We start from the raw sequence: 26,028 nt of genomic DNA on the forward strand, positions 1-26,028 counted from the left end.
GGCAATAAACCCAAGTTTGGTAAAATAGATGAGGTTGCGTTGAGTATAAAGATACCACACGTCAAGCCTTAAAATTGCACATTCCCATGATACAGTGAGAACCTACTGTACCCAAAATTGTCCATAGTAGTGGGGAAAAAAAAATATTTCAGCTTGTCAATTTAACCACTTCAATACAGGGCATTTTCACCCCCTTCCTGCACAGGCCAATTTTCAGCTTTCAGCGCTGTAACATTTTGAATGACATTTGCGAGGTCGTGTGACGTTGATCACCTCTGCGGTTTTTAATTTTTTGCGCTATAAGCAAAAAAAGACTGACAATTAACCACTTCCCTACCCGCATATAGACATATGACGTCCACAGATGGGATCTCCCATCCTGGGTGGACGTCATATGACGGCCTCGGGTTCCCGGCCGTCTAGGGGGCGCGCGCGCCCGCCGCGTTGCTCGGGACCCAGTGCGTGTGCCCGGCGGCCGCGATGTCCGCCGGGCACCCGCGATTGCCCATTAACCGGCCCGGACCATGGATCTGTGTGTGTAAACACACAGATCCACGTCCTGTCAGGTGAGAGGAGAGCGATCTGTGTTCCCAGTACAGCGGAACACTGATCGGTCTCCTGCCCTTGTACGTCCCCGCCCCCTACAGTTAGAAGCATTCCCTAGGAAACACATTTAACCCCTTGTGTCCCCCTAGTGGTTAACCCCTTCACTGCCTGTCACATTTACACAGTAATCAATGCAATTTTATAGCATTGATCGCTGTATAAATGTGAAAGGTCCCAAAAATGTGTCAAAAGTGTCCGATGTGTCCGCCATAATGTCGCAGTCACGAAAAAAAAAAAAAAATCACGATCGCCACTATTACTAGTTAAAAAAAAAAAAATCAATCATTTTTTTTAAAAAATGCCATAAATCTATCCCGTATTTTGTAGACGCTATAACTTTTGCGCAAACCAATATACGCTTATTGCGATTTTTTTTACCAAAAATATGTAGAAGAATACGTATCGGCCGAAACTGAGGAAAAAATGTGTTTTTTTTTTTAAAAATTGGGATATTTATTATAGCAAAAAGTAAAAAAAATTGTGTTTTTTTTAAAAATTGTCGCTCTTCTTTTGTTTATAGCGCAAAAAATAAAAACCGCAGAGGTGATCAAATACCACTAAAAGAAAGCTCCATTTGTGGGGAAAAAACGGACGTCAATTTTGTTTGGGTACAACGTCGCACGACCGCGCATTGCGACAGCACTGAAAACTAAAAATTGGTCTGGGAAGGAAGGGGGTGACAATGCCCTGTATTGAACCGGTTAAAAAAACAAAAACAAAAAAAAAAAAAAAAAAAAACCACAAAAAACAGTATTTTTTTTACTTTTTGCTATAATAAAATATCCCAATTTAAAAATAAATAAATTTCTTCAGTTTAGGCCGATATGTATTCTACATATTTTTGGTAAAAAGAAAAAATATCCGCAATAAGCGTATATTAATTGGATTGCGCAAAAGTTATAGCACCTACAAAATAGGTTATTGATTTATGGCATTTTTATTATTATTTTTACTAGTAATGGCGGCGATCTGCGATTTTTATCGGGACTGCGATATTGCGGCGGACACATCGGACACTTCTGACACTATTTTGGAACCATTGACAATCTTACAGCGACCAGTTCTATAAATATGCACGGATTATTATGTAAATGTCACTGGCAGGGAAGGGGTTAACACTAGGGGGTGATCAAGGGGTTAAATGTGTTACCTAGGGAGTGATTCTAACTGTGGGGGGATGGGACTGACTAGGGAAGGAGACTGATCGGTGTTCCTATATACAAGGAACACACGATCGGTCTCCTCTCCCCTGACAGGACGTGGATCTGTGTGTTTAAACACAGCATTAATCAGAGAGGCAACACAGGGACCTAAGGTAACCCTGGAGGAGTTGCAGAGTTCCACAGCAGAGACTGGACTATCTGTACATAGGACGACAATAAGCCATACACTCCATAGAGTTGGGCTTTATGGCAGAGTGGCCAGAAGAAAGCCATTAGCCATTTCAGCAAAACACAAAATGGCACGTTTTGAGTTTGCGAAAAGGCATGTGGGAGACTCCCAAAATGTATGGAGGAAGGTGCCCTGGTCTGATGAGACTACAACTGAACTTTTTTTGGCCATCAAAGAAAATGCTGTCTGGCGCAAACCCAACACATCACATCACCCAAAGAAACCATCCCCACAGTGAAACGTGGTGGTGGCAGCATCACGCTGTGGGGATGTTTTTGAGCAGTCGGGACTGGGAAACTGGTCAGAGTTGAGGGAAAGATGGATGGTGCTAAATACAGGGATATTCTTGAGCAAAACCTGTACCACTTTGTGTGAGATTTGAGGCTAGGACGGAGCTTCCAGCAGGACAATGACCCCAAACACACTGCTAAAGCAACACTTGAGTGGTTTAAGGGGAAACATGTAAAATGTGTTGGAATGGCATAGTCAAAGCCCAGACCTCAATCCAATAGAAAATCTTGGATCAGACTTAAAGATTGCTGTTCACAAGCGCAAACCATCCAACTTGAAGGAGCTGGAGCAGTTTTGCAAGGAGGAATGAGCAAAAATCCCAGTGGTAAGATGTGGCAAGCTCATAGAGACTTATCCAAAGGGACTTGGAGCTGTGATAGCCGCAAAAGGTAGCTCTACAAAGTATTGACTTTAGGAGGGTGAATAGTTATGCACATTGACTTTTGCTGTTATTTTGTCCTATGTTCAAAGTTGTGGGCATGTTTTGTAAATAAATTAAATGATGCAAATCCTCAAACAATCCATGTTAATTCCAGATTGTGAGGCAACACAACATGAAAAATGCCAAGAGGGTGAAAACTTTTGCAAGGCACTGTATATACACACACACAGTAATACCTCAGATTGCGAGTAACGCGGTTAACGAGCGTTTCGCAATACAAGCTATTATTTTTTAAAAATCCTAACTCGGTTTGCGAGTGTTGTCTCCCAAGACGAGCAGGATTGAATCCTCTGTGGTGTGCAGTACTGCATTTGGCCAGAGGTGCGGGGGTGCCGGTGACACTCGGAAACACTCCGTTCCTGGCGCCCTTCCACCTCTGCCCACAAGCGGAGCTGCATACAACAGTAGTTACTGTGGAACAAATTATCTGAGTTTCCATTGACTTCTATGGGGAAATTTGCTGTGATATACGAGTGCTTTGAATTACAAAATTATATAAATACATACACACACACACACAGTATCTCACAAAAGTGAGTACACCCCTCAGGATTTTGTAAATATTTTATATCTTTTCATGCGACAACACTTTGCTACAATGTAAAGTAGTGAGTGTACAGCTTGTATAACAGTAAATTTGCTGCCCCCTCAAAATAACTCACACAGCCATTAATGTCTAAACCGCTGGCAATATTTTGTATGGCCACCATTATTTTCCAGCACTGCCTTAACCCTCTTGGGCATGGAGTTCACCAGAACTTCACAGATTGCCACTGGAGTCCTCTTCCACTCCTCAAGGACGACATCACGGAGCTGGTGGATGTTAGAGACTTTGCGCTCCTCCACCTTCCATTTGAGTATGCCCCACAGATGCTCAATAGGGTTTAGACCTGGGACATGCTTGGCCAGTCCATCACCTTTACCCTCAGCTTCTTTAGCAAGACTGTGGTCGTCTGTGAGGTGTGTATGGGGTTGTTATGTTGGAATACTGCCCTGCTTCAGTATGTCACAGTACATGTTGGCATTCATGGTTCCCTCAATCAACTGTAGCTCCCCAGTGTCGGCAGCACTTACGCAGCCCCAGGCCATGACACTCCCACCATGCTTGACTGTAGGCAAGACACACTTGTCTTTTTACTCCTCACCTGGTTGCCACCACACATGCTTAACACCATCTGAACCAAATAAGTTTATCTTGGTCTCATCAAACCACAGGACATGGTTCCAGTAATCTATGTCCTTAGTCTGCTTGCCTTCAGCAAACTGTTTGTGGGCTTTCTTGTGCATCATCTTTAGAAGAGGCTTCCTTCTGGGACGACAGCCATGCAGACCAATTTGATGCAGTGTATGGTCTGAGCACTGACAGGCTGACCCCCCACCCCTTCACTAACTGGCTGCTCAGCAACAGGTCCTGTGTTCCAGGTACCATAAGTACACAGCACAATCAAGTTCTCAACCTCCACTGCAGCAGCACAGCTTATTCAAGAACACAAATCCAGCTTTAATCGTAACTTCAGTATGCTCTGGACAAGCTCCATTCCCCCTATAGCGCTACCATTCTTGCGCGTGTGCAGACTCACCCATGGGGCTCTGCCAGGCCTTTGCGTCAGGACGGGCAGAGCCCACCGGTGCATTTGTGAACGCACAGAGGGGTTATTGTGCACTTGAAAAGACAGGGAAGATTTCAAACATTTCTATTATCAGGCTTTGCACGTGGGTAGGAAACCAGACATGTTCGCAGATGACTGGGGAAACTGACTCAGCACATTGGTGCATGTGCCGCAGGGCTCTCTCAGGACCCTGGTAAGAGAGGGAGGGGGAGGAGGCAGGGAAGCTCAGGATGTTATTGAGGGTGAAGGCCTGCTTTATTAAAAAGATAACTCCACAAGGATAGACACTATTAAGCTTCAAATCCCAAAACACAAATTCATAAAATCGGTCCCTGTCAAAATTTGTCATCCTCAAAGACGGTTACAGAAGGGGATACAGAAGGCCTTCCATTTAAAGTGGATTTACACAACATTATTTTTTTAAAAATGGGCCCCCAGGAGCTGATAATATGAAGTGCATACTTGCACAATATGGCTAACACATTACGGCATACTTACCTGTCAAAAGATCCTCTCCACCACTCCGCTGTGAGTGCTTCTACTGGTCACGACCAATGCCATCTTCAATCAATCTTTCTTTTGGGTTCTGTCTGTTTGGCCACTTGAATGGCAGGGCCACGGTGTCACTGCTTAACATGCACAATAGAGTCACAGCATCACAGAATGGTGTTGTAAATGTACACTGAGCTGCGCATGCGCTGCTCAGTGTACGTTGCCATAGACAGACAGAGATAAGTAGTCATGACAGAAGAGACCAATAGGGTCTCCTCTGTCAGAAAGACCCTACCCATCAGCGATTTTTATTTTTTACGTTTAATTCCACTTTAAAAACAATTGTGTAAAAAGTTTACTCTGTGATGCCATTTGTACTGTTGCTTGCATTTACCGCCACTGTGTATTGGATAGGATTATGCTTTGTGAATAACTAGTGAATGATAATAGGATTTTTTAAAACAGCTTACCTGTAAAATGCTTTTCTTTCGAAGGACATCACGGGACACAGAGCCACAGTAATTACTGATGGGTTATATAGGTATCACTGGTGATTGGACACTGGCACACCCTATCAGGAAGTTCAACCCCCTATATAATCCCTCCCCTTGCAGGGATACCTCAGTTTTGTAGCCAAGCAATATAGTGTATTAGAAGAGGGGCGGGACCTCTGTGTCCCGTGATGTCCTTCGAAAGAAAAGGATTTTACAGGTAAGCTGTTTTAAAAAATCCTATTTTCTTTCTCGAACATCACGGGACACAGAGCCACAGTAATTACTGATGGGATGTCCCAGAGCAATGCTACCTGAGGGGGGGGAACCACGACCAAGTAGGGTGCAATCAGACCTGAGGACCCTGTACCGCTGCCTGCAGCACACTACGCCCAAAGGCGATATCCTCATGCCTTCTCACATCCACCTGATAGAATCTGGTGAATGTATGAACTGAAGACCAGGTTGCGGTCTTGCAGATTTGAGCCATAGAGGCCCGGTGATGCACTGCCCAAGAAGCACCAATAGCCCTTGTGGAATGTGCCCTGATCTGAAACGGAGGAATCTTCTGTTTCAAACCGTAAGCTTGAATGATCAACTGTCGAATCCATTTAGAAATGGTAGCTTTTGACGCTGCCTGTCCTCTATTGGGACCCTCTGGCAGCACAAACAAAACATCCGTCTTGCGGATCTGAGTAGTTGCCCCTAGATAGGCCTTAACTGCTCTTACTACATCCAACGAATGTAGAGATCTCTGTTCCGGAGAACAGGGATCTGGAAAAAAAGGTAGAACAATGTCTTGGTTTAAATGAATATCAGAAACCACCTTCGGTAAAAAACTAGGATGAGGGCGTAGTACCACTCTATCCTTGTGTATAATCAAATAAGGCTCCTTACAGGAAAGAGCTGCTAATTCTGATACTCTTCTAGCAGAAGAGATGGCCACCAGAAAAATTAATTTCCTTGTCAACAAGACCAAAGGAATCTGACTTATTGGTTCAAAAGGCTGTTTCTGTACCACAGCCAGGACCAAATTCAAGTCCCAGGGGTTTAGGGGCGCTTTAACCGGAGGATTAAGACACTTCACCCCCTGCATAAAGTTTCGGACCAAAGAATGCGAAGCAAGTGGCCGCTGAAATAATACTGATAAAGCAGAAACCTGGCCCTTGATGGTACTCAAGGCCAGCTTCATCTCTAATCCCATCTGTAGAAAATCAAGGATTCTACCTATGATATATTTCCTGGGATGCCAACCTCTGGATTCACACCAGGTTATATAAGCCTTCCAGACTCTATGATAAATCATCCTGGAAGCTGGCTTCCTTGCATTAATCAAGGTAGATATGACAGGACCTGAGAGCCCACGACTCTTCAGAACGTGGGTCTCAATAGCCAAACCGTCAAATTTAGCGTTTGTAAGGCAGGATGGAACACTGGACCTTGAGATAACAGGTCTGGGCGTACCGGTAGGGTCCACGGGGAACCCACCGTCATCCTTACTATTTCTGCATACCAAGTCCTTCTGGGCCAAGCGGGGGCCACCAGAAGTACCGACTTCCTTTCCTGCCTGATCCTGCGAAGGAGTCGTGGTAGTAGCAGAATAGGCGGGAATGCGTAAATCAGTGAGAACCGATGCCATGGAATCACCAACGCATCCGTCCCGCATGCAAGAGGATCTTTTGTCCTTGCCACAAATCTGTCTATCTTTTTGTTGAATTGGGATGCGAAGAGATCTACATCTGGAACCCCCCATCTTTGGCATATGGCCCAAAAGACGTCGGGATGCAGAGACCATTCCCCTGGAAGTAACTGCTGGCGACTTAGATAGTCCGCCTGCCAATTTTCTATTCCCGGGATGAAAACTGCCGACATGCATGGCACATGCATCTCTGCCCAGACTAAGATCTGGTTCACCTCTTTTTGAGCAGCTCGGCTCCGGGTGCCTCCCTGATGATTGACATAAGCCACTGCTGTGGCATTGTCGGACTGGATCCCAACCTGACAGACTGGCATCTGTTGTTACCACCGTCCAGGTAACCGGTAGAAAGGATTTCCCCTTCTGCAGGTTTTCGGGTATGAGCCACCAATTGAGGCTCTGACACACCGCATGCGACAGGTGCATCGGAAAGTCTAATGCCTGAACCTTCTTGTTCCAGGTCGACAGAATACTGTGTTGCAGCATTCTTGAGTGAAAATGAGCATAGGGAACTGCTTCGAATGAAGACACCATCTTCCCTAGTAGCCTCATACAAAGGCGGACTGAGGGACCCTTCTTGGTCCTTACTGTCAGAATCAGCTCTCTCAAAGCAGTGATCTTTGCCTGGGGTAGAAATATTTTCTCCTGGCTTGTATCTATAATCAGACCTAAATACTCCAGTCTTCTTACTGGTTTTAGGAAAGACTTTTCTAAGTTGAGGATCCAACCCAGGTGTTCTAGATACCTGACCGTGGTCCTCAAGTTTCCCTTCAAAGAGGCTACCGACCGGTCTATCAAGAGCAGGTCGTCTAGGTATGCTATGACAGCTATACCCTGAGCCCTTAATCTGGCCAGAGGAGGAGCCAAGATCTTTGTGAACACTCGAGGTGCAGTGGCTATCCCGAAAGGCAGAGCCACAAACTGGAAATGGCGCCCTCCTACCTCGAAGCGCAGAAACTTCTGATGAGCAGGAAAAATGGGCACATGCAGATATGCATCTCTGATGTCTATTGATGCCAGAAATTCTCCTCCCTGCAGGGTGGGAACTACTGTTCGAATTGATTCCATGCGGAAGGATTGAATCCTTAGGAATCGGTTCAGATCCCTTAAGTCCAGAATGGGCCTGACATCCCCATTTGGCTTTTGGACCGTAAAAAGGTTGGAATAGAAGCCCAATCCCTGGTCCTTTGCGGGAACTATCATAATGACCTCCTGCGACAAAAGTCGCTCTAACGCTAGAAGGAGCGACTGCTTCTTCTCTGGGTCTCTGGGAACATTTGATCTGAGGAACCGAGGAGAGGGGAATTCCTGAAACTCCAGCTTGTACCCTAAGGTTACCGTGGAGATTACCCATCTGTCCTGGAAGTCCTCCTGTCAGAGCTCTGAGAACTGTCGCAGTCTTCCCCCCACTCGAGTGAGCGGGGGCTCCCCCTCATGCAGAGGTCTTAATGTTTTGCCTAGTAGGCTTCTTTCCCCAGGACTTCTTTTGTCCCTGGGGTTGACTCTTGTCTCTGGACCCCGATGGAGGCGGCCGTCGAGACTGCCTGGAGGCTGAAGCCCCCGGCGCTGGGGAAAGAGTCCGTTTGAAAGAGGGACGCTTACTCTTCTTCTTGACAGGTAAGAGAGTGCTTTTCCCACAAGAGATTCTCTTGATATAGTTATCCAAGTCCTCTCCAAACAACCTTGCACCACGAAATGGAAACCCAGCCAGTAGCTTCTTACATGGTGCTTCGGCTGACCAATTTTTCAACCATAGGATTCTATGTATATGCACCAACCCCAGTGAAAGACGGGAGGTTTGCACGATAGAATCTCTAATGGCGTCAACCACAAAGCATAAGGCCGCTGGAAGGTTAGTAAACCCCTGGGCCTGCTGTTCAGGTAATACTTTGATGACCTGCTTAACATGGTCTCTTAAGTATTGACAGACTCCAATCGCTGCTACTGCAGGTTGGGCCACTGATCCTGCTAAGGAGAAAACATCCTTCAATAGGGATTCCTTCCTTTTATCTACAGGATCCCTGAGCATCTGAGCATTGTCTACAGGACAAGTCAGGCTATTATTTACGGAGGAAATGGCGGCATCAATAGCCGGTATTCCCCACATTTTAATAAACTTTTCTTCCATCGGATAAAGTGTTGAAAACTTTCTCGGCTGAAAAAAACGTTTGTCTGGGTGATCCCACTCAGAATAAATAAGCTTTTCAAGTAAAGTATGAACAGGAAAAGCATGTGCTGCTTGGAAAGGTTTCAGTGACCCCAAAGCAGAAGAGGATTCTTTAGCAGTTTCAGGTATGGGCAACTTAAATGTGGAGCGGACCAATCCAGTGAGGATCTGCACTAAGACTTTCTCCTCTTGGGAAGTCGCAGAGGGTCCCTCTCCACCTGAATCCTCCGAAGAGGAATCATCCATCCCATCCCGATCCTCTGAAAGGGATTCATCTCCTTTATCCCAGAGCTCCTCTGTCTGAGGGTCTTGGGGAACAGAGGAAAGCCTAGTGCGTTTTCTTCCACTGAGTGAAGACGTAATCACGGCCATTAATCTTTCCTCTAGACCATTAATGGTTGAGGAAAAAACCTCTTGTGTAATATATACAGGGGCTGAAGTGCCAGAAGCAGGTGTAGCCCCTGACCCCGATGGCTCTCCCTGGCTAGCCGTCCCTGGCCCATCTTTAGGGGGGGGGGGGAGGATGCTGCTGACAGGGGGCCCTCAGAACCTGAACGAGATCCCCTAGTGTCTCTGGTTCCTGGGGTGCTTGAACCTCTTCTACCCATAGTGCAAAGCAACAAGGTGTGAGGTATACAAATGAACACTGCCCGCTGAGCGATGTAGTCTGGCTAAAAGCCTTGCTACCCAATGCTCAGTCTGGTGTTACTTCAGTAAATGCTGCCTAGGAGAATGCCTGTGTCCCACCTTACATGCGACCGTCAGCTCTGTGTCTCTCAGAAGGCTGAGTGCACCTGTACAGAGTGCCTTTAATAGCCTGCAGCTGGCCTGAGTGGGAGTCTAAGCACTCTGTGCTGACATCCCGCCCCCTCCTCTACAGCCCCCCCCCCCTCGAGTTTTGAAAAAAACGAGCGCTTCCCGCGCTGCCGACTCTCCTGTCATGCTTCCGGAGAAAGGCTGGGGATGGGGGGGGGGAGGGAGGCTGGTAACAAGATCTGCCTGAACGGCTATCTTGAGAGATGGTGGCCATTAGGCCGCAGAGCCCGGGTGGTATAACCACTTTCTAGACCCCTGTGGCCCCTCTCTAGCCTGGGGGGAACATTCAAACATGAGAAATCCCCCTTTCCACCTTACCTGCTTGCAGCCTGCTTGAGACGCTGGGACATAAACAGCGATTACAACACCTGAGACAGAGTCAGCATGTGTAGGTTTGTGCTCTTGGCAGCCCCCGGTGGTCACAATAGGCATAGCATGCATTTACCTTAACCACTTCAGCCCCGGAAGGATTTACCCCCTTCCTGACCAGAGCACTTTTTACAATTCGGCACTGCGTCGCTTTAACTGCTAATTGCGCGGTCATGCAATGCTCTACCCAAACGAAATTTGCGTCCTTTTCTTCCCACAAATAGAGCTTTCTTTTGATGGTATTTGATCACCTCTGCCGTTTTTATTTTTTGCGCTATAAACGGAAAAAGACTGAAAATTTTGAAAAAAAATGATATTTTCTACTTTTTGTTATAAAAAAAATCCAATAAACTAAATTTTAGTCATACATTTAGGCCAAAATGTATTCGGCCACATGTCTTTGGTAAAAAAAATGTCAATAAGCGTATATTTATTGGTTTGCGCAAAAGTTATAGCGTCTACAAACTAGGGTACATTTTCTGGAATTTACACAGCTTTTAGTTTATGACTGCCTATGTCATTTCTTGAGGTGCTAAAATGGCAGGGCAGTACAAACCCCCCCCAAATGACCCCATTTTGGAAAGTAGACACCCCAAGGAAATTGCTGAGAGGCATGTTGAACCCATTGAATATTTATTTTTTTTGTCCCAAGTGATTGAATAATGACAAAAAAAAAAAAAAAAAAAAAAAATTTACAAAAAGTTGTCACTAAATGATATATTGCTCACATAGGCCATGGGCATATGTGGAATTGCACCCCAAAATACATTCAGCTGCTTCTCCTGAGTACGGGGATACCACATGTGTGGCACTTTTTGGGAGCCTAGCCGCGTACGGGGCCCCGAAAACCCAGCACCACCTTCAGGATTTCTAAGGGCATACATTTTTGATTTCACTCCTCACTACCTATCACAGTTTTGAAGGCCATAAAATGCCAAGATGGCACAACCCCCCCCCAAATGACCCCATTTTGGAAAGTAGACACCCCAAGCTATTTGCTGAGAGGCATGGTGAGTATTTTGCAGCTCTCATTTGTTTTTGAAAATGAAGAAAGACCAGAAAAAAAATTTTTTTTTTTTCTTTTTTCAATTTTCAAAACCTTGTGACAAAAAGTGAGGTCTGCAAAATACTCACTATACCTCTCAGCAAATAGCTTGGGGTGTCTACTTTCCAAAATGGGGTCATTTGGGGGGGTTTTGTGCCACCTGGGCTTTCCATGGCCTCCGAAACTGTGATAGGCAGTGAAGAGTGAAATCAAAAATTTACGGCCTTAGAAAGCCTGAAGGCGGTTCTTGGTTTTCGGGGTCCCGTACGCGGCTAGGCTCCCAAAAAGTCCCACACATGTGGTATCCCCGTACTCAGGAGAAGCAACAGAATTTATTTTGGGGTGTAATTTCACAAATCCCCATGGCGTGTTTGAGCAATATAACATTTAGTGACAACTTTGTGCAAAAAAAAAAAAAAAAAAAAAAATTTGTCTCTTTCCCGCAACTTGTGTCACAATATAAAATATTCCATGGACTCGACATGCCTCTCAGCAAATAGCTTGGGGTGTCTACTTTCCAAAATGGGGTCATTTGGGGGGGTTTGAACTGTCCTGGCATTTTATGCACAACATTTAGAAGCTTACGTCACACATCACCCACTCTTCTAACCACTTGAAGACAAAGCCCTTTCTGACACTTTTTGATTACATGAAAAAATTATTTTTTTTTGCAAGAAAATTACTTTGAACCCCCAAACATTATATATTATTTTAAAGCAAATGCCCTACAGATTAAAATGGTGGGTGTTTCATTTTTTTTTTTCACACAGTAATTGCGCAGCGATTTTTCAAACGCATTTTTTGTGGAAAAAACACACTTTTTTAAATTTTAATGCACTAAAACACACTATATTGCCCAAATGTTTGATGAAATAAAAAAGATGATCTTAGGCCGAGTACATGGATACCAAACATGACATGCTTTACAATTGCGCACAAACGTGCAGTGGCAACAAAATTAATACATTTTTAAAAGCCTTTAAAAGCCTTTACAGGTTACCACTTTAGATTTACAGAGGAGGTCTACTGCTAAAATTACTGCCCTCGATCTGACCTTCGCGGTGATACCTCACATGCATGGTGCAATTGCTGTTTACATTTGACGCCAGACCGACGCTTGCGTTCGCCTTAGCGCGAGAGCAGGGGGGACAGGGGTGCTTTTTTTTTTTTTTTTTTTTTTTTTCTTTATTATTTTTTTGCTTTTTTATCTTATTTTTAAACTGTTCCTTTCATATTTTTTTTTAAATCATTTTTATTGTTATCTCAGGGAATGTAAATATCCCCTATGATAGCAATAGGTAGTGACAGGTACTCTTTTTTGAAAAAATTGGGGTCTATTAGACCCTAGATTTCTCCTCTGCCCTCAAAGCATCTGACCACACCAAGATCGGTGTGATAAAATGCTTTCCCAATTTCCCAATGGCGCTGTTTACATCCGGCGAAATCTAAGTCCTAAAATGCTCGTAGCTTCCGGTTTCTTAGGCCATAGAGATGTTTGGAGCCACTCTGGTCTCTGATCAGCTCTATGGTCAGCTGGCTGAATCACCGGCTGCATTCTCAGGTTCCCTGTTGAGACAGGAGAGCCAGAGAAAAACACGGAAGACGGTGGGGGGGGGGGGGGCATTCCCTCCCACTGCTTGTAAAAGCAGTCTAGAGGCTAATTAGCCACTAGGATTGCTTTTACATGAAAGCCGACCGCTGGCTGAAAAGAATGATACCAAGATGATACCTAAACCTGCAGGCATCATTCTGGTATAACCACTCAAAGTCGTGAATGGCGTACCTGAAGACAAAAAAATGGTTAACAATAAAGCACAGTAAACGGTAAAGTATAAAAAATTGCATACCTGAAAAGCAAACATGATAAAACATAATAACAATAAAACATTGCAGAATAGAATACAGTAAAAAAGAGCAGAACACCAGAGAGAGAATAGAGAGAGAGAACAATAAAACGACAACTATTTTTTTTTATTTTTGTTTGTGTTTTTTTTTTACACTTTTTTTTTTGTAACTGTAACTTTTATAACTGTAACCGGTTCCAGGTTCGGGTCTCTCAAAATGCGATGGCATCTTGGGAGACCCTGTGAAAGTGTGCCTAGTCTGTGCAATGCTGTACCCTACGCTAATACTCAACTAGTGAATGGTAGCGTTCAAAACATTCACCAATGCAAAGACCAGGATTGTCAGGACAGGAGGGACAATAATAGCGGGTGTCACGCCTATATCCACGCTTGCTGCAGACACATCTTTTTTGGGGGGGTTCGTTGGGTAGGGTACTCGGGAGGACATATAAATGCCTCTCATGCAGCCGACTGCATTTGGTTGGGGATGTGAATGGGGGAAATACGGGCGCTGCAGAAGTGGTGGGTTCCCAATTAGGATTGGCGAATGCAGCAGGAAGGGCACTATGGGCACGACGGGCCTGTGTTTGTCTTTTTGGTGGCAGCGGGACACTACTTGTGCTTGCCACCTCACCAGCTTGAACTGCACTTATGGGACTCGCCACGTCACCAAGTGTTACTGCAGTGCTGGTATGACTACGACTGGGGTGTACTAGGCCGCTGGCGCTTGCCAGTTCACCAAAACGCTACAAAAAAAAGTGACAGTGATCGATCGATACTGCACTTGGGTGGGCTGGGCCGGGCGGAGGGGCAAAACGCAGGTGCTAGCAGGTATCTGGGCTGATCCCACTAACACTGCGTTTTTGGGAACCCTAAACTGCTGGGGACACTAGTATAGATCTGATCGGATCAGATATTGATCCGATCAGATACTATACCACTAAGGGAGGTGTACGGTGCGTGCGTGGGTGTTAGTGGTACTGGCGCTAATCTGACGCTGCTTGGGGCTGGTGCTTGCCAGTTCACCAAAATGCTACCAAAAAAACTGTTAGCGATCGCAGGGATCAGGCCTGACTCTGCGAACGCTGCAGTTATGCGTTTAGTGTTTTGTAAGTGACAGTGATCGATCGATACTGCACTTGGGTGGGCTGGGCGGAGGGGCAAAACGCAGGTGCTAGCAGGTATCTGGGCTGATCCCGCTAACACTGCGTTTTTGGGAACCCTAAACTGCTGGGGACGCTAGTATAGATCTGATCGGATCAGATATTGATGTGTTCAGATACTATACCACTAAGGGAGGTGTACGGTGCGTGTACGGTGCGTGCGTAGGTGTTCGCGGTACTGGCGCTAATCTGACGCTGCCTGGGGCGACGCATATCACCGCCGGGCGATCAGGGGGCTAAACCTTTATTCGGTAATAAACGGCGGGTGCCCTGACACTAAAAAAAATAAACGAACTAACCAGCGTCACCCGTAACAGTTATACGGTGATCAGTGGTGAAAGGGTTAACTAGGGGGCCATCAAGGGGTTAAAACATTTATTAGGTAGTATATGGGGGTCCCTGTCGCTATAAAACGCTGACAGCGAACCTAAATATTTACGTTCCTAACTAGCGTCACCAGCGACACTAATACAGCGATCAGAAAAATGATCGCTTAGCGACACTGGTGACAGGGGGTGATCAAGGGGTTAAAACTTTATTAGGGGGGGTTAGGGGGGTACCCTAGACCTACAGGGGGCTAATACTAACTGTCCTACCACTGCTAACTGTCACAAACTGACACCATGCAGTAATCAGGAAAAAAACAAAACAAAACAAAAAAACCTGCTTGCTGTCAGTTTGTGACAGGGGGGGGGGGGTGATTGGGGGGGGATCGGGGGGCGATCGGGGGGGATCGGGGGTGTTTAGTGTGCCTGGCATGTTCTACTGTGTTGTGTGTGTGTTGGTGCACTTACATGTCTTCTCTCCTCGGTGCTGGAACGGAAACTGGCCAGCCGAGGAGAGATGACATCACATCCTCTGCCTCTGTGTACTATACAGAGGCAGGGGATGTTTCTCATTGGCTGGGAGCGATCGCGAGGGGGGGGCCACGATCGGATGGTCTCCCCCTCGTCTCTCAACTCTCCCAGCCAAACGCCGACCGCCGATGGCACCGGGGGGGGGTCCGATCGGACCCCCCGCCCGCGGGAAGGCAATCACGTACCAGGTACGTGATTTTGCCTGCCCGTGCCGCTCTGCTCACGTATATATGCGTGAGGCGGTCGGCAAGTGGTTAAAGGAGAAAAGCCACTAGAACTCAAAAATTCTGTGGAATCTCCTCTTACCTTATCCAGCCGCAGGGTGCTGTTTACACAGACCCAATCTTCACCTCTCACGGTGGGCTCCGTTTGAAAAAAACGTCAGAGACTGGGGCCCCCATCAGTAGGGGGATCCAACAGTTCTGGGACCGTAAAGCACCTCGCCAGAAATTAGGAAGTTTAAAGCCATTTTCTGATCTGCAGGGTCCAGCTCTCTAAAAAGAGAAGCATTACGGGTAAAACCTCGTTTCTTTGGACACGAGGCCCGGGTACCATTCAAATCGGCCATGAAAAGACACTTTGAATGGATCCGGTTCGCCTGGCTTGCCCCAGTATAGGATCTTAGGATATTCCCTTTGGAGCTCAGCACAGGACATCTTTACACGTCCATCACCTAAGACACTGGCGTAAAAACTGAGGTATCCCTGCAAGGGGAGGGATTATATAGGGGGTTGAACTTCCTGATAGGGTGTGCCAGTGTCCAATCACCAATCGCTCTGTGTCCCGTGATGTTCGAGAAAGAAATGTTGATTCATACCTTTTGTGAATCTGTCTGCTACTTTGAAAACGAATAAAAACGTATTGCATGGAAAAACTAAAACCTGTGTGCATAAAAGCCAATATAACTCTCAAGCTAGCATTAAGGTGGTTGTAAGGGCTGGAGGTTTTTTACCTTAATGCACTCTATGCATTACAGGAAAAACAAAAAAAAAAAACACCTGCATGCAGATCCTTCCACCCTTTACATACCTAAGCCCAGTCTCGATCCAGTGCTGTGCTGTGCACGAGAACAAAGGCTCTCTCCCTCCTCGTTGGCTCCCGCTGCTGTCAATCACAGTCAGTGATGAGGGAGCTAGGGGCTGGGCCAACTTGCTCCCTGTGCATTTATGGACACACAGAACCATCTTGAGAGTGAGCCTGCACAATAGAGCTGAACGACTCTGGCTAAAATGAGAATCGCAATTTTTTGTCGCTTAGAAGATAGATTACGATTCTCATGGCGTAACATCTTTCACATTAAACAAAATATTTGGGCTAACTTTACTGTTTCGTTTTTTTTTCATTGAAGTGTATTTTTCCCAAAAAATTGCGTTTGAAAGACCACTGTGCAAATACAGTGTGACATAAAATATTGCAACAATCCCCATTTTATTCTCTAGGGTCTCTGCTAAAAATATATATATAATGTATGGGGGTTCCAACTAATTTTCTAGAAAAAAAATTTGATTTTAACTGTAAGAAACAAGTGTCAGAAAAAGGTTTAGACTTTAAGTGGTTAAACTTCCTGCATATTCACACACAAGTTTTATCCCTTTGATCTAAGATGGAAGAGTTAGGCCTCATGCACACGAGACGCCGGTGCAAACTCTGAACACGTTTTTAAAAGCTGAAACCGGCGTTTAGAAACGCCTGTTTTGCCGCGTTTGCATGCCGTGTTTAGCCGCATTTTACTGCGTTTGCGTCTAGAAGCGTCTGCAGAGCAGAGAATGATATCTTGCGACCCAACTTTGGGGCCCCATGTGCTAATACAGTGGATCTAGCACTACAACATATCCAAACTTGGGGTTCCTAGCACCAAGTGGCCCCGAGATACAAGGCCCTTCAAGCACTTCTGCAGCAGAGAATGACATTTTCCGACCTGACTTTGGGGCCCCATATCTCAGGGCCACTTCATGCTAGGAACCCCAAATTTGGATATGTTGTAATGTGTTAGCACACCAAATTTGGGGTTCCTAGCACCAAGTGGCCCTAAGATATGGGGCCCCAAAGTCGGGTCACAAAATGTCAAGCACTTTTCTGCAGCAGAGAATTACATTTTGTGACCAGATTTTGGGGCCCCGTATCTCGGGGCCACTTGGTGCTAGGAACCCCAAATTTGGATATGTTGTCTGTGCAAATACAGTGTGACATAAAATATTGCAACAATCCCCATTTTATTCTCTAGGGTCTCTGCTAAAAATATATATATAATGTATGGGGGTTCCAACTAATTTTCTAGAAAAAAAATTTGATTTTAACTGTAAGAAACAAGTGTCAGAAAAAGGTTTAGACTTTAAGTGGTTAAACTTCCTGCATATTCACACACAAGTTTTATCCCTTTGATCTAAGATGGAAGAGTTAGGCCTCATGCACACGACACGCCGGTGCAAACTCTGAACACGTTTTTAAAAGCTGAAACCGGCGTTTAGAAACGCCTGTTTTGCCGCGTTTGCATGCCGTGTTTAGCCGCATTTTACTGCGTTTGCGTCTAGAAGCGTCTGCAGAGCAGAGAATGATATCTTGCGACCCAACTTTGGGGCCCCATGTGCTAATACAGTGGATCTAGCACTACAACATATCCAAACTTGGGGTTCCTAGCACCAAGTGGCCCCGAGATACAAGGCCCTTCAAGCACTTCTGCAGCAGAGAATGACATTTTCCGACCTGACTTTGGGGCCCCATATCTCAGGGCCACTTCATGCTAGGAACCCCAAATTTGGATATGTTGTAATGTGTTAGCACACCAAATTTGGGGTTCCTAGCACCAAGTGGCCCTAAGATATGGGGCCCCAAAGTCGGGTCACAAAATGTCAAGCACTTTTCTGCAGCAGAGAATTACATTTTGTGACCAGATTTTGGGGCCCCGTATCTCGGGGCCACTTGGTGCTAGGAACCCCAAATTTGGATATGTTGTAGTGCTAGTTCCACTGTGTTAGCACACCAAGTGGCGCTGAGATATGGGGCCCCTAAGTCAGGTCATAAAATGTTCCTTTAAAAAACACTTATAAAAAGCAAACGCGGCTAAACGCGGTACCGGTGTTTAGCCGCGTTTGGCGTCTGAAACGTGGAAAACTTTTGCGTCTGAACTCATTTTTTGCTTCTGGAAAAACGAGGTTAAACACAACTGCCTAAAAACGCCAAAAAACGAGACTGTGTACATGGACACATAGGATAACATTGAATGGGTTCAGGGGCAGTTGAAAAAAGTGTCCAACTGCCTCTGAACGGGAGTTTAACAGCGTCTCGTGTGCATGAGACTTTACAATGTTGTTAAAATCTTGGCAGAATGCCCGGCTTGGCAGACTGCCAGAGTAAGTAGAGAACTCTATACTTGTTACATGAAAGAATCGAGGCACTCCGCAACATAGATCGTCAGAGGGGGTGAATCGAGATTGTGATCTTTTAATGATTAATTGTGCAGCTCTACCGCACAAGTGCCCCCATAGCAAGCGGCTTATGATGGTGGGCACTCCGCGAAGGGAGGAGCCAGGAGCACTGGTAGGTGACCTGAGAAGGGGAGGATCAGGATGTTCTGTGCAAAACCATTGCACAGAGCAGGTAAGATGTTTGTTAAAAAAAATAAAATGTGATCCTTTACAAAACAAAGGAATCTTGAGCTAGCCCATGCTAAAGATTTGAAATCACAAATACTCATAAATACCTCATTTTACCCTTTGATGTGATATCAACTCGGACTGGCTCAAATCGATAAGCTGGAGACACAACTTCTACTACATAGGAACCTGGAGGAACATCATGGACCATAAAGCTTCCATCCATCCTAAAAAGCAACAAGCAATCTTGTAAACATTAAAGTTGAACAAAAAAATTTTTTTTTCTTTATTTTGGACAAAGTGGGCAAGGGCTAGAACCTCTGACTTTTCTTGTGTGCATAAAATGGTGCTGGATACTAAATGGAAAATGGTTAGGAATCCTGTGGTTTCACATAAAATTAAATGAAAGTAAATGCTTTAAAAGGGGTTGTAAACCTTCGCGTTTTTTTTACCTCAATGCATTCTATGCATTAAGGTGAAAAACCTTTTGTGCTGTAGCAGCCCCCCAGACCCCCCCCTCCCCTTTTCTTATCTGAACCCGATCACTCCAGCGACGAGCCCAGCAGCTCCAGCCACTGTCTCGGATCCTCATTGGACAGATCGATAGCAACAGGAGCCATTGGCTCCCGCTGCTGTCAATCAAATCCAGTGACAAGGGAGGCGGGGCCGAGTCCTGTCTGTGTCAATAGACGCAGCAGCAGGACTGGGGAGCGCGCCCGCACGAGTGCCGCCATGGAAAGCGGCTCTCTGTGGGGGCACTTGAGAGGAGGAGGAGCGCTGCTGGGGGACCCCAGAAAAGGAGGATCAGGGCCACTCTATGCAAAGCCCTTGCACAGAACAGGTAAGTATAACAAGTTTGTTATTTAAAAAAAAGAAAAACTAAGCTTTACAATCACTTTAAGTAGTATGCAGAGAACTCACGTATGCTGAAGGAACCAAAGAAATAAGAATGGAGCACAAAAACGGAGTTCAAACACCCACCTAATATTAAGTAGGTCCCCCTTTTGCTGCCAAAACAGCCCCATCCCGTCGAGGCAGCGATGCCACTAGACCTCTGAAGATTTGCTGTTATCTGGCACCAAGCCGTCAGTAGCAGATCCTTTAAATTTAGTGTAAACCCTTACAGATACCCAACAAAGTGACTGGCCTCAGGTGATACACAGATTGAACAAATTCTACATAAGTTGTATCTGTAGCCTTTCTCCTCTACATCCATGCAGAGTGTTGAATTTTAAAGCTTGGCTGAGAGTTCAGAAAAAATAGAGTTAGGTACCTGGTAACTCTCTAAGAAGTCTTCCAGGGCAGCATCTGAGAGATAGGCTCCTCCTCCCTGAAACAGGAAACACATTAGTCCATTATAAATTTCACAGTCTTACCTGCGTGCCTCAGTTGTATTAAAGCACCGAAGGAAATCTCAGTAGTTCTTAAAAGCTCCCCCGTTGTACCTGGTATTTGTCTTTTCAAGGGTGGGAACTAGTGCTGCCCTGGAAGACTTTTTAGAAAGAGAGTTACCAGGTACCTAACTCTATTTTCTCGAATCGTCTTCCAGGGCAGCATCTGAGAGGATGCATCAAGCAATACTTATTAGGGTGAGATAGAGACTGGAGCGCCTTGCGACCAAGTGCCTGGTCTTGGTCAGACAGCTGGTCTATGCAGTAGTGCCTTGCAAAGGCACTGAAGCTCGACCACGTCGCTGCCCTGCAGATCTGCTCCGGAGTTGCCCCTGCTTCCTCTGCGACCGAAGTAGCACAGGCTCTGGTTGTGTGTGCTCTGATCCCGCTTGGCGGAGTGAGGTTTTGTGCCTCATAGGTCGTCTGTATGGCCATTCTTATCCATCTGCTGATGGTATTCTTGGAAGCCCGTTTCCCTTTGTTGACTCCTGCATAAAGGACAAAAAGAGAGGTAGTTCTTCGCCAATCCTTCGTTCTTTCGAAGTAGGTTTTCCATGTCGAGTTTGTTGTGTCTCTTTTTTCATTATCCATAGTTTTTGGAAGCAAAGGTATGATGATATTTTGGGTTCTATGGAATGTTGAGGGGACCTTGGATAGAAAGGCCGGGTCTGGAGAGAGAATTATTTTGTCTAAATGTATTAGGCAGTATGGTTCCATTATAGACAGTGCTTGGATTTCGCTCACTCTTCTGGCTGATACTAGGGCCACAAGAAGTACAGTCTTTAAGGTGAGGTTTTTGGTTTTTGTCTGAGCTATCTTCCATCGGTTCAAATGGAGGGGAAAGAAATCCTCTAAGTACTGTGAGCATGTCCCAAGTTGGAGTTCTATTCATTTTGGCTGGTCTAGCTCTTTTGGGTAACATCAGGAATCGCTTTATCAGCGGGTCCTCTGCTAGTCTTGTGTCCATGAACGAGGAGAGTGCTGCAACATGTACCTTCAGCGTACTTGGGGAAATATTTTTGTCTGCTCCATCTTGTAGAAAATCCAGGATTGTTGGGATTATTCCTCTTTAGGAATATGGTTTGTTTCTGTTCCAGGAGACAAACTTTTTCCTCACTTTCTCATAGATCGCCCTAATTACGGGCTTCCTGCTGTTTAGGATGGTATTGATCCCTTTGACAATCCTTTGTTCTGAAGTCTCACCCCTTCAGTACCCAGGCCAAAAGCTTCAGGATTCTGTGGTTCGGGTGGTTGACTGGGCCCTGTGATAGGAGATCTGGCCGGTCCGTCAGTGTCAGCTGAGACTGGATGCTGAGGTTTTTCAAGTGGCTGAACCATGCCCTTTGTGGCCAGTGCGGTGCTATTAGTATCACCATTGCTCGCTCTGCCTTTATTTTTTTAATCACCCTTGGTATTGTGGCAGTTGGAGGGAATGCATAGCATAGTTGCGATCCCCAGCTCTGGTTGAAGTCGTCTACTCCGCTGTTGCCATCTGTGGGGTCCAGAGAGAAGAATGTTGGTGATTTTGCATTCGCTTTGGAGGCGAATAGATCTACCTCGGGTACTCCCCACTTTTGAGTGATTTGTGCGAAGGTCGCTTGGTTCAGAGACCACTCTGTCTGTTTTATGGTCTTCCGGCTCAGGAAGTTTGCCAGCGCATTGTCTGTTCCTTTCAGATAGATACCCGATATTGACTTTGTTTGATTCTGCCCATAGTAGGATTTTCTCCGTCAGCTTCATCAAGCTTCGGGACTGTGCCCCACCGGGCCTGTTTAGGTATACCACAGTCGTGACGTTGTTCGATTGTAACTTTACGTTTCTCCCCTGTATTGCTGGTTTGAACGCTTTTAATGCTTCCCCCACAGCTTTTAGCTCTCTCATGCTTGAGGAGGCTTGGGACCATTTGGAGGTCCATTTTCCCTGCAGAGGCCCTCCAAGTGTGCCCCCCAGCTTAGGGAGTTGGCATCGGTGGTGATCCCGATTGGCTCGGATTGGGCCCATTTGCATCCTTCGATGTATCGAAGTATATTGAGCTACTATGGTAGTGTTAGTTTGACTGTGGTTGGAACAGGAATGGACCTGTCTAGGGATGAGTGGCTGCCATCCCACAGGGACAGAGTGTAGTTCTGTAGAGATCTCATGTGAATCTGTGCCCAGGTGATAGCTGGAATAGAAGATGTCATCAGTCCTAGTAAGGCCATACCTTGTCTGATTGTTATGGCGTTGGTCCTTATTAGGAAGGTTACTGCCTGCGTGATTTTTTTCGTTCTTTTCTTCCGTTAGGAAGGTTTTCGTTAGTCTGGAGTCCAGTATATAGCCCAAATATACCATTCATATGGCTTGGGGTCATCTGTGACTTTTCTGCATTATCCATCCCCGGTTTTGCAGATAGGACATACTTGTGCACAGGTTGTTCTCTAGGGCCTCTGCTGAGTCCGCAAAGAACAGTAAATCATCTAAATATGGTATTATGCCAATACCTTGTTGTTCTTAGACCTTTTAACGCTTCTGCCATTATCTTTGAGAAGATTTTTGGTGCAGAGGAGATGCCAAAAAGGAGAGCTGTGTATTGTGGGTGCAGCCCTTGTAATGCGAACCTCAGGAATTTTTGATGACCCTCCTTTATGGGGACATGTAGGTAGGCATCTTGTAGGTCTATTGTCGCCATAAATGTTTCCTGTGGAAGGATGTTCCCTAGGTGTGTCACTCTCCAGAGGTTCTTGAAGCTGTGTTAGCCAGGTTGATAAAGTCTGGGCTGTGCAGGTGGAAGCTATTGCCGGATTTCCATGGGGTCGTTTAAGGTACCCACGTCGTCAAAGGCCAAGTCAGATTTATTTGTGACTTTTGCCAGAGAAGCATCCACTTTGGGGCATTTAGCCCAGGTTTTGGTGTCTGTCTCTGCAAACGGGTCTGCGTTTGACTGTGGCTGGTATGAAGAGTTTTTTTCTCTGGGTCTTCCCACTCTTTTTTTTTTTTAAAGATATCTTTAAGAGTTTGGTGTACAGGGAATGTTCTAGGCTTCCTGGGTTGCAGGTCTTTATACACCTTGTCATGTATTGTGAGTTCTGCGGATTTATGTTCTTTAATACCTAGCGTGTCCGCTATGGCTTTTAGAAGGCTATTCGTATCCTCTGATAGAAATAAATTTGCCCTCTGAAACCGCATCTTCCTCGTCGGAGTCTGAGCAAAGTTCATTCTCCGATTTGGATTCATCCGAATCCTCTTCTTGTTCTGTCTGTTCCCTGAAGGAACGCATATCCGGTGGTAGACGGGGTATTGGTCTGACTGACGCTTGATGTCGCTTCTAACTTTTTAATAACTGAGCAAACAAGTGCCACGGTGCTCTGTATTTCTTTCTTGAAAGAGCTGAGCAGATCTTTCAGATACCCTTGCAATTTTTTGGCCACCATTTTGTCTATACATTTTTGATATAGGGGTTTTTTCCCATTCTGGGGAAAAACGGTGGCTGCACGAAGCACATGTTTTGTTGCTTTCCACTTCCCTTTCCTCAGGGGTCTTCGCCTGAAATCAAGCGCAAAAAAGGTCCCAGTGAGGTAGGCGGGTAAAGGCTGCCTGTAAGTAGGCAGTTTTACAGTAAGGTTAAGACAGAGGTGACTCTGGAGTATTCTGGCTTACCTTGGAGCTGTCCTGGCTTGCAGGATCTGCAGGGCAGGGTGGAGAAGCGTCAGACATGGTCAGCCACCAGGATCCTCTGCTTAGAGGGGCCTTTTTAACTGCTTCCTGCTTAAGCTTCGGCCCCGCCCCCAGCTGACCCCGTGCAGGTTGGTAGATATACCTGCACATAGCGGTGCAATTGGTATCCTCCCTTCTGGGTCCAATAGGGAGGGGGACTCTGCTGCAGTATGCATTTATATTGATATATTTGCTATTGTTAAAAATCCTTTTTTTTTTTAAATCCCCGCCCCCGGAAGTGATGTAACCGTAGCCCATTCTGAATCCCTGGAAGCAGGCTCCAGGAAAATGGCCGCTAACCCGGAAGTGTCTCCGGCGCCATCTTGGTACACCCCACGAGCCTCCATGAGGAGAGGCTTGTTCTGCAGTGTGTAGAGGACGCTAATTGCGGCGAAAACACCGGCGATCAAGCGGGCGGCGGGTGCGGACATCACGGGGGTAGGAGAGGAACAAAAAATAAGCTGTGAGGCACCTACCCATCCGGCGCGGCAGTAATCAGGGGGTGAGGCATCCATGCACCCACACTGCTGTACGCTCTTCATGTCTGGGAGTATGTTTTCAGAATTTGCACATGGAGTTCCCTGGTGAAAAACTGCGGCAGGTCCCTTGAGCAGCGGCATGGGGGAAATGTCAGCGCATTATTGCAGCTTGGGGGGATGATTGCAGACCCCTCTGTAGGGGTGAAATCTCAGGCAGAGCAATACTGCTCAAATATGCTGCCCCTGCTCGCCCTCCCAAGGCCCGCAGGGATGCTGGCAGGGAGTCTCCTGCAACTAGCACAGAGACTGAAGTAAAATAACAAACGTTTCTTTTGCAGCTCCTGTGGGTCCGGAGGAAACACAAACAACTGAGGCACGCAGGTAAGACTGTGAAATTTATAATGGTGGACTAATGCGTTTCCTGTTTCAGGGAGGAGGAGCCTATCTCTCAGATGCTGCCCTGGAAGACGATTCGAGAAAAAAGGGGGGGGGGGGGACAGCTGAAATTACACTCTGCAGATCTCAGCTCTGACAGCTGATTGAAGGAGAGGGATACACCCCTCACTCCTCCTCTGCGCCCCCCCCCCCCCCCCCCACACACACACACACACAGGGACAGAGCAGAGTAGGGCTGCAACTAACGATTATTTTCATAATCGATTAGTTGGCCGATTATTGTTTTGATTAATCGAATAACAACCTTAAAATAAAGTGTGGTGTATAAAAACAGACAGAAGAGATATACTGTATATACTATTAGAGGTTGAATCTGGTATATAGTTTACCACTTCAGCCCCGGAAGATTTGGCTGCTCAATGACCAGGCCATGTTTTGCGATACGGCACTGCGTCACTTTGACAATTGCACGGTCGTGTGACGTTGTACCCAAACAAAATTGACGTCCTTTTTTTCCCCACAGAGATTTCTTTCAGTGGTATTTGATCATCGCTGCAGTTATTTTTTGCGCTATAAACAAAAAAAAGTGACAATTTTGAAAAAAAAAAAAAAAAAAAAAAAGACAATATTTTGTACCTTTTGCTATAACCACTTCAATACCGGGAAATTCTGGCACTTCTTCAATGTAAACATCCCTTGTAATAGGAATCTATTATGACAGGTCCTCTTTATGGAGAGATGCGGGGTCAATAAGACCCCACACCTCTCCTCCAGGCTGGAAAGCATGAGATCGGAATAAAAAAAAAAAAAAAAAAAAAAAAAAAAAAATCACTGATCTCATGCTGACAGCCGCGATTGCGGCTTTGTTTATTTCCGGGAACCCGGGCGTGACGTCATAACGTCACGCCCGGTCCTCTGACGGTCATAGAGATAACTGGTGACCACCTGGTTACCAGAAATCTCTATCGTCATCATCCGGCACCGGTCGATTCTTTCTCCAGGCCCCCGATGGCACGGGAGAGCCCGTAGAAGCACCGGATGGCGGCGTCCCCTCCCGTTGCCTATAAGAACGATCAAGCAGCAGAACTGCCGCTATGATCGTTCTTATCCTGCACAGAATCACCGGCTGGAGAGAATGATATCGGGATGATGCCTGTAGCTACAGGCATCATTCAGATATCCCCTAGAGCTGCAC

At 46.0% G+C, this 26,028-nt stretch overlaps 1 protein-coding gene across 1 annotated transcript in view; it reads right to left on the reverse strand.

The window, feature by feature from the left end:
* Positions 1-26,028, reverse strand: part of EMC7 (ER membrane protein complex subunit 7) — a 60,806-nt gene that overhangs the window by 23,045 nt on the left and 11,733 nt on the right. Inside the window, exon 2 of the mRNA XM_073609922.1 lies at positions 18,982-19,101. Within this exon, the coding sequence (XP_073466023.1) occupies positions 18,982-19,101 (120 nt within the window). The remainder of the gene's footprint in view (positions 1-18,981; positions 19,102-26,028) is intronic.

The sequence above is a fragment of the Aquarana catesbeiana genome, linkage group LG13, assembly GCF_042186555.1.
Source record: "Aquarana catesbeiana isolate 2022-GZ linkage group LG13, ASM4218655v1, whole genome shotgun sequence".
NCBI lineage: Eukaryota > Metazoa > Chordata > Amphibia > Anura > Ranidae > Aquarana > Aquarana catesbeiana.